The sequence below is a fragment of the Pseudochaenichthys georgianus genome, chromosome 22, assembly GCF_902827115.2.
Source record: "Pseudochaenichthys georgianus chromosome 22, fPseGeo1.2, whole genome shotgun sequence".
NCBI lineage: Eukaryota > Metazoa > Chordata > Actinopteri > Perciformes > Channichthyidae > Pseudochaenichthys > Pseudochaenichthys georgianus.
The window spans coordinates 18,991,435-19,000,438 of NC_047524.1; the positions used below are offsets into that span (position 1 = coordinate 18,991,435).

At 37.8% G+C, this 9,004-nt stretch overlaps 2 protein-coding genes across 2 annotated transcripts; one reads left to right on the forward strand and one right to left on the reverse strand.

Annotated features, from left to right (window-relative positions):
* Positions 1-1,130: 1,130 nt before the first annotated feature.
* LOC117467421 (interferon alpha-inducible protein 27-like protein 2A) lies at positions 1,131-2,038 on the reverse strand. The gene is made up of 4 exons (XM_034111034.2): positions 1,958-2,038; positions 1,784-1,813; positions 1,480-1,641; positions 1,131-1,360 (listed from the first exon to the last, which is right to left on the reverse strand). Exons 1-4 carry the CDS (start codon positions 1,965-1,967, stop codon positions 1,275-1,277), a joined length of 288 nt encoding a protein of 95 aa, XP_033966925.1. The 5' UTR covers positions 1,968-2,038; the 3' UTR covers positions 1,131-1,274.
* Positions 2,039-3,286: 1,248 nt separating this feature from the next.
* On the forward strand, positions 3,287-6,123 carry LOC117468142 (interferon alpha-inducible protein 27-like protein 2A). The gene is made up of 6 exons (XM_071207249.1): positions 3,287-3,377; positions 3,629-3,655; positions 3,755-3,907; positions 4,158-4,181; positions 4,929-5,099; positions 5,494-6,123. Exons 3-6 carry the CDS (start codon positions 3,799-3,801, stop codon positions 5,655-5,657), a joined length of 468 nt encoding a protein of 155 aa, XP_071063350.1. The 5' UTR covers positions 3,287-3,377; positions 3,629-3,655; positions 3,755-3,798; the 3' UTR covers positions 5,658-6,123.
* Positions 6,124-9,004: the final 2,881 nt, after the last annotated feature.

Below are 9,004 nucleotides of genomic sequence, written 5' to 3' on the forward strand. Positions count from 1 at the left end.
TAGGGAGAGGTCTTATTGTGGACGTGGTCAGATTTAATATTTATTTCAAGTGTGTTGCTTATTTTAATGGGCAGGTTTTTTTATGAGATACCTATAGGAGACTTGGGTGGAACACCTACCTGACTTATCCTGTATTTTGTTGGTTTATAATGAGAAAAGCCAATGTGATAAAACTCTGAGTGGCATATACATGTGAAACCACAGGTTAATGTCCCAACTATTCACCTCCCGTCATTGATCAAATCAATGACTGGATGTGTCAGGACTTTCTTTAATCAGAAAAAGACAAAACTGAGGTAATTGTTTTTGTAGACAAGTCAGAGCTGAGCTTCATTAGGCAATGTTCAAAACAACAGAAGAAGCCAGAAATCTAGGTGTAGTCATGGACTCTGACTTGCATTTAAATAGTTGCATTAAACTATTACTAAGTCGGCATATATACTATCACCATAAGAATATATGGATTAAAAGACTAATGTCACAGCAGGATTTGTAAAACTTGTCCATGCTTTTATCTTCAGTAGACTCGACTACTGTAATGATGTCTTTACATGTCTCACTAAAAAATCTATTAAAAAGCTGCAGCTAATTCAGAACGCTGCTGCTCGAGTCCTCACTAACACTAAGAAGTGGATCACATCACTCCAATTCGGAGGTCTTTACACTATAAAGACCCCTGTCCGTCAAATAATCAATTAAAATATATGCTGCTGGTTTATAAAGCATTGAATGGTTTAGGGCCAAAATACATTTCTGATCTGCTGCTAAATTATGAACCATCCAGAACTCTCAGGTCGACTGGTCAACTTTCTGTCCCCAGAGTCAGAACATGGAGAAGCAGCATTCAGTTATTATGCCATTTTAAAATGTGTTTCTATTTTAATGTCTTTAATTATTTGTAAAGCACTTTGAATTGCTTTGTGTTGAAAGGTGCGATGTAAATAAACTTGCATTGCCTCATCATCATCTAAGTCACATCTTACAGCTTGGTTTTACAGCCCCGCTTAACTGTGGCAAGACAAAATAATGCTAATTCATTAAAAAAAAAGGTTAAACCAGTGAACTATTTTAGTCCTTTCTCTTGGACATGACAAAGAATGGAAAGATGCACAGGCGACACACTGAACAAGTCTATGTATAATAGAAGACCGATTTATTAAACAAAACATTTTGAGATGACAAAAGTGCTGTTTAGCCAGTGAAAGTGATGTCAATTGTACTTTCCTTCTTCATTTGACAAATTACACATATTCATCCTGTTCCTTCATGATTTCTCAGATGAGGATTGCAGTTATCCATCCAATGGTTGCTCCGACGCCAGCCACACCTGCAGAGGCAGCTGCTGGCAGACCGGCTGCACCTATAGCAAAGATCAAAGGTTTAATATCAACTATGCAGAAACTGAGAACTGATATTACCATATTATCATTAGTTTAACCAAAAGATTAAAATGCAAAACATTAAAGTGATGCTCTTTACCTGCAGCCTGTAAAACAGCCACTGTAGTTCCGGCTGCCACTGCTCCCCCGTTAGCCACTGCAGCAGTTGACATCATGCCGGCAGCAATGGAGCCTGCGGCGATCCCGGCGGTGGTGAACCCTACAGCGGCCAGAACAAGAGGAGCAGCGGCGATAGCTCCAGCTGCAGAGGAAACGTTGTTAATGCCAATTTGTTTGGCCACTCCAAAATGAATAGTGAGTCAGAAATAGTAATCATTCCCAAATTGGGCTCAATAAAGAGTATCTAATCTAAAGTGTGTTTACAATCGATGAAAAAGTCTTACCTGCTCCAGCACCAGCTAAAGCGAAAGTTACTGAAACACAAGATGAATATCGAAATCAACATTAACATCGGGTTTAATCAATACCTTTGCTAAAGTAACTATCATTATTATTTGTTGTAGTTAAAAATAGAATGTACGAAGTAAAAACTCGATGAAATTTAAAGTGATACTCACACAGCCCCATGACTTGATATCGTGTGTAGTGTATACGAGTTGATGACCGGGTTTATATAGCCTGCCTAGCTTTCATTTCCTTAAAAATAAAACTCTGCTGTATAGGCTTAGGTTTCTCTTCTTGAAACCTAAGCCTTGTACAGCAGAGGGCGTCACACATTCCTTGTCGTTAATTAATCAAATACAATTTATTCTGACTGTATCACCAGGAGGAAAACAAAAGAAAGGCACTGTTGAGGAATTCTAACCCAGTTTAGGTCTGCCTGCTTTTGGGAAACAAATTTCTTCACTGTTTATTTACACACCAAGAGTTTAATGCAATCAAAAAGGGAATCTAATTACATTTTATATTTAAGTCGAGGCACACCAAATACACCATTCTCTATGTGACCAGGGCAGAGCCATATAATAGTAATAATATGGCTCTGGTACAGGGGTGCACATAACTGGTACGCAGGTTATGTGCGTAATCTGAAATGCGTACCGTCACTTGTGTCACAAAGCGCATTTGCGTACCGACGTACTTGTGAAGCTTTTCCAGAAGGCGGTTAGATCACCGGACGACAGAGTCGGTCTCCGTGTGCACAGACAGGGCTGCTGTTAACGTCGGTCTGTACAACGGAACTGTGCCAAAACTTCGCCAACCGGCTGCGGAGGGAGACTCCTCCCTTCACTGGAGAACTGCGCTAAAACAGCTGATCACAACGTTCACACTCTGTGGTCACGAAGTACTCCACTAGCCCCCCCCCCTCCTCTGTTGACTTTCCTGAAGTACTCCCCCGTTGATAGAAATCAACACGTAATGAATTAAGACCCCACGGTTTGATGATTGATAGGTGTGTGGGTTGTCTTTCATTTTGACATGCAGAAAAATGTTATAATAAACATAGATACTGTATGTTAAATTGATATATCCGCCTTCTTTCATTTATCTTTCCATTCCCACAACAATATACATAAATAAATGGCATTTTTTGGACATAGTTCGAATGGTGATTAATCATGATTAATTAATTTTTAAGCTGTGATTAATCTGATTAAAAATTTTAATCGTTTGACAGCCCTAGTTTTAATATACTTCTTATCATTCAGAAGCTTTTTGTGTGTGTTTATGTTTTACTGAGTACTTATAGGCAATTTCCATCCCAGTATTCAGTTAACTATTTATTTTCAGTGCACATTACATAGACTAGCTAATATTCTACCTACTGCTTGAGTCTTCAAAATATCCAATGTCACAGACTGGGACTTACTTTAGAGTCAGATGTATTTACATTCAGTATGACTTGTTATGATTCAATGTGAAAGAGTATACTGCTCAATAAATAATGATCACTTCACCATCTCTCTTGACATCTAGGCGCTTGAGAGTGAGTCAGAGGCAGAATACAGGGACAGTGGAGAGAGATCCATTGCTGAGGTGAGTGATGAAAGGGAAATGACAGTTTAGAGTAAATTGTGATGTGGACTCTCATCCCAGAATTTTAAGGAAATCAGTGGGGATATTGAACAGGAAACATTTCAGTCAAGGGGCATCATATGACCAATATAGACAGAAGAGCAACATTGATTTGAACATTTAAGTCGATACCATTCCTAGGTGAACTATAGTGATCTGACTCCATACTCCGTGGGAATAACTTGTTTTTGTTTTTTGTTTTTGATTTACAGGAGGTGAGGCATACTTTAATGCAACAGGTAAAACCTAATATAACCACTAAAACCCACATTCTCCTTTGAATTTCAGAATCCCTTATGTGGCTCAGAAATGTTTATTCTTTTATATTATTCTCACAGGAGGTGCAGGGACTGAGGATGTGATTCCTGATATTTTGGACAAAATGGGTTTCATCTCATTGGATGCCATAGTAGCAGCTATTTTTGCTGCAATAAAGTCTGGAGCAGTTTGGATTCTCTGGGCAATCTTGAAGTCAATCTCGGCGTCATTTGGTAAACTGAATATTGTATTTCTTTCTGGATATATTTTCATGCTGATTTAGGAAGACAACTACAAATTACAGTTTTCTGTTTTCTTATAAATGTAATAATTGTATTATATAAGTTTGTTTTCATGTGGCTCATTGAAAGTTTAAAGCAGCATCATAACATCATCACAAGCAAGTAAATAAAAGGGAAAAGTCTTATTAGCAGCTCAGTGTGAATAGCATGTCATTGTTTTCTGTTTGTGTTTCATCAACAGGTTACGGATGGTTTATGGCCGCAGGTAAGACCATTTGGAATGTACATTTTTGAACGTGCTAGCCTTTAATCATCAAAGTCCAATTGTTGTACTCAGGTTCAGGAGGTAATGGATTACATATAACGTGATTACGTAATCAGCATACCACATGAGATCTCAAAGATATGGCATCACCTACTGAATTAAATAAAAGAACAAACTAACCAATGAAATTGAAAACCATAAAGAAAATTCAGGCAGTAGGCGTATAGAGTCCAACTTAGTACGGGCCTGTATATCAACAGATCAGGTGTTCACCTGGCTGTTGCGTTGAAAAACAATGAATGAGTTTGAGAATGAGTATTCTGGATGAAAGCCAAAAATAAAATTCTGGCAGCATGCCTAACAATTTCAGTTTGCTCTGATTTGATCTTCTTTTAAATGTAGTGTGTGGTCATGTGTCTCATTGTTGGTCTATAGTACACTACTGCCTAAATATGCTTAATGATAACTTGGTTTCTTCTTTTCTAACGTCACAGTGTTCTGTTGTCTTATATAATACGATGAGGTTAAAGCTCTCTTATTGATATTTATTTGCTCTTGTATTTATCTGCATTGCCTTTGATATTGAGGTGATCCAAAAGTAATGGAAAGTAATCAGGTTACATTCATTTTATATTGTGATACCTAGATTAGGTCACTGATTACTTTCTTTTTTAAAGTAACCCTCCCAAACATGGTTGTCCTTATCATTAGTGACCATGTCTCTTCTGCTTTAATCGTTCCCATTAGCTGGAGGAGCAGCCACTGTGTTGGCGACTCCTGCTATGCTAGCTGCCTTAGGTTTTACCGCAGGTGGAATAGCAGCCGGCTCCATTGCTGCCAAACTAATATCCTGGGCTGCAGTTTCTAATGGAGGAGGCGTTGCAGCAGGAAGTCTGGTGGCAATCTTGCAGTCACTTGGTAAACTGAACAATTCATTTGTCTTTATTTTTATCTTAATAAACGTCTGTCTCAAGCCAGTAAAAACAGTATATATCTGAAAAAAGTAAAGCTGTTTTACAAGGTAACAGAAAGGCTCATAAATATATTTCTGTTCAAATACCAAATAAAGTGAATGCTGTTGTTAGACATCCCGATATACAAAAAGTACTTTCAATGAACAAACTAGAACATGTTGTTCTACAATGGACAGAGGAAGCATTTGGAGTATATTCAAGTTTCAGTCCTGGAGGAGAATTTGCATCTAAATAGATAAATATGTCATTTCAGACTGTGGAATAAAAGCTTTCCTTTTGGAAAGGTAAGAGCTCTTATGATTCTCAAGAATAATGTACTGTCACTGCTGGTATGTCAGGGGCTACAACTGGAGCTGCGGCTGGAGCTGCGGCTGGAGTAGCTGCGGCTGGAGTAGCTGCGGCTGGAGTAGCTGCGGCTGGAGTAGCTGTGGCTGGCATGGGTGTAGCTGTTGCATGGATGCTGTCAACCATTTGCTGTCAGCCAGATCTAATAAAGATTTAGACCATGGATATGGGACACATTTAATCTTCACCTAATGGAGACAAATACACATTTTGTGTATATCTGTACTGTGATGAATGTCAAATACCAACATTAAACTGTGTATGCCATGACTTAAATATTTGAACATCAATCCAGAAGCAATTATATTGTTATGACATTACAAGTCTAACATGTCTTATTTTCATCTTGTCATTCATTATTTGTATAAGTCAAAAGTGTGTTTTATAATGTGGAAGATGATGCCAACATAGTGTCATTTGCAGGATGTGAATTAGCTCTAATTAATCGTTGTTTTGACACTATAACTGAATCTGAAGGCATTAACATGATGCTTCTGTGCTCTGTGAGTACTTTTATCTTATTATGCGGCCAATTCTAAACCCAAATAAAATGCATAAAAAATAAAGCAAGTGTTTCATTGACACAATTTCAATTATTATACTCGAGTTTATGTAAAAGACTAAGAGTGCTTTGAGCTGGACAACAGCATACTAACAATTAAAAATGCTGTGTTCTGATGTTTGGCAGATATATTATTTATTTGCCTTTTTTCCCCTTGTAGCATGCTAACATTAGCTAATTAGCATTTAGTATAGCTCTGGCTGTTCGGACTGTCATGTAGCAGATTTCATCGCCATTCATACAATAGTAATCGTAGTAATAATAAAACATTTCACTGAAAACAAAACTGTCAACTTCATGTTGACCCTTGGCACAGGATCCCTGTTGGGCTCTCTGGCCGCACGATAGGGATCTACAAAGAAAACAAAAAAGCAAACTAAGGAAAAGAGAATGTCACCCTTAAGTAGACTTCCTTCAAAGCAGGGAATGGCAACAAGAAGAGACAATGAACTCTGATATATGGGGCGAAGCCTGCGAGCTAGTTCAGGCAGTCAACTCGAGCACCAATGATACATTAACACGTGACGTACCTCGTCCCTCTTACAACCAACCAAACACATTCTCCTAAACATGCCTCTCCATTTAAGCTGCTAGATCTGCTGCCTCTGCCTCGCTAATCTGCTGCGTTCACATTACTGCTGGTCGCCGGCCCCCCAACCACCCCAGCATCCACCTGTAGGCTCGGGGGATAGTTATCTAATCATCACAACTGAAATGTTCTATGTAAATCTTTGGAGTGATGAGGCCAGAGCCTAGACGCTAAACTCAAACGATATACTGCTTCTAATGAACATATCAAGACACACGTAAGTTGCCTGATTGAATTAACATTTCTGAGATATTAAGCCATCACTTAATATGTTGCTTAACCAGTTTACTTCTGACTTCTTCTTCAAAAGAAACATAGATCTACTGCATGCTAACAGCAATTATTTTTAACTCCAGTTGAAAAGCCTGCTAACCAAAGCTGCACTATAATATCATTATACAACAATGGATCAAATTATTGTGTACAATTAAAGGTGTCTCTCATAGTTATGGAAACACTGCTGATAATCTCCAGACTTGTATGTGCCCTCACAGTAAACTAGTGAGTATAGCCTTTCAGTTGACCAATTGTTTATCATCCGTTTACAGCTGCAATTTCCATAAGTATCAGAGTTGTTGACAGCAGAGAAGACACACATTGCACATATTACATTTTAAGACAAACTTTGGAGTTAAATTATGTTTCCCTTCCTTGTAAGCCTTCCAAGACCCACTTGTGGTCAGGACTCAGGCTTATTTCACAGTGGTCACCTGGACTCTCATCTTTATAAAAACTAAAGCCCTGGTAACGAAAGGAGGGTTCATATCACGTTTACTAGCAAGTGCTGAATTTAAAGCCTGATTGAAAAGAAAAGTAACTTAAGAAACAAAGTTTATAATTTAAAAACTGCTGATTAAAAAACATTTCTGATCTCCTGCTAAATGATGAACTATCCAGAACTCTTAGGTCTTCTGGGACAGGTCTGCTTTCTGTCCCCAGAGTAGGAACTAAACATGGAGAAGCAGCGTTCAGTTATTATGCTCCAAACATCTGGAACAAACTACCAGAAACCTGCAGGTCCGCTGCAACTCAAACTACTTTTAAATCCAGGCAGAAGACTTTCCTTTGTGTCGCTGCTTTTAATTGAACTATTAATATCTTACACTGCACTGTAACTTGTATTCATGTCTTTTATACCTGTGTTATTTTATATTAGCTTGTTTTATGTTTATTTGATCATCTTTGCTTTTTAACGAGTGTTTTTAAAATGCCATTTTATAATGTGTTTCTGCTGCACTATTTCTTAATGCTCTGAATGTCTTTCATTTTTGTAAAGCACTTTGAATTGACTTGTGTTGAAAGGTGCAGTATAAATAAACTTGCCTTGCCTTGATTTGTTTAAGATAGAAAGGTGTGGCCTATACTTGTCCAGTGTATGAATACATTGCTGGATTGCTTTGAAGTTATTGGGTCACATGATTGAAGCTATTGAAAAAAGAAGACTATAATCCAATAAAAAGAGGTGCGCCCTACTTGTCCAGTGTGGTTTACAATGCAATGAGTTTGAGTCATTGGGTCGTAGGCTATAAATACAAAAATGCAGGGTTTTTTTCATTCAGATAATTATTTGATATATATAAATATACATCTTTCTTATGAGACAAATTTATCCAGTTTATTATTAAGATACAACCGTTAAAACCACAAGATTATAACCAGATTAGAAGTGGACTGGGGTCTATGTGAGTTTTAGGTTTTGTTTCTTAAGAAATTAAACTTTCCTCCTTGGAGCTAAAGAGTGCTCACAGATTCCTTTCCATTGATCAAATCAATGACTGGATGTGTCAGGACTTTCTTTAATCAGAAAAAGACAAAACTGAGGTAATTGTTTTTGTAGACAAGTCAGAGCTGAGCTTCATTAGGCAATGTTCAAAACAACAGAAGAAGCCAGAAATCTAGGTGTAGTCATGGACTCTGACTTGCATTTAAATAGTTGCATTAAACTATTACTAAGTCGGCATATATACTATCACCATAAGAATATATGGATTAAAAGACTAATGTCACAGCAGGATTTGTAAAACTTGTCCATGCTTTTATCTTCAGTAGACTCGACTACTGTAATGATGTCTTTACATGTCTCACTAAAAAATCTATTAAAAAGCTGCAGCTAATTCAGAACGCTGCTGCTCGAGTTCTCACTAACACTAAGAAAGTGGATCACATCACTCCAATTCGGAGGTCTTTACACTATAAAGACCCCTGTCCGTCAAATAATCAATTAAAATATATGCTGCTGGTTTATAAAGCATTGAATGGTTTAGGGCCAAAATACATTTCTGATCTGCTGCTAAATTATGAACCATCCAGAACTCTCAGGTCGACTGGTCAACTTTCTGTCCCCAGAGTCAGA

Coding starts and splice junctions, on each gene's coding strand:
- LOC117467421 (XM_034111034.2), bottom strand. Junction 1,642..1,783: donor TTTAGCTGGTGCTGGAGCAG/GTAAGACTTTTT, acceptor TTTCCTCTGCAG/CTGGAGCTATCGCCGCTGCT. Junction 1,361..1,479: donor GGCTGTTTTACAGGCTGCAG/GTAAAGAGCATC, acceptor TCTTTGCTATAG/GTGCAGCCGGTCTGCCAGCA.
- LOC117468142 (XM_071207249.1), top strand. CDS start 3,799: ATGGGTTTCATCTCATTGGATGCCATAGTAGCAGCTATTTTTGCTGCA. Junction 4,182..4,928: donor CGGATGGTTTATGGCCGCAG/GTAAGACCATTT, acceptor CGTTCCCATTAG/CTGGAGGAGCAGCCACTGTG. Junction 5,100..5,493: donor GGCAATCTTGCAGTCACTTG/GTAAACTGAACA, acceptor CTGGTATGTCAG/GGGCTACAACTGGAGCTGCG.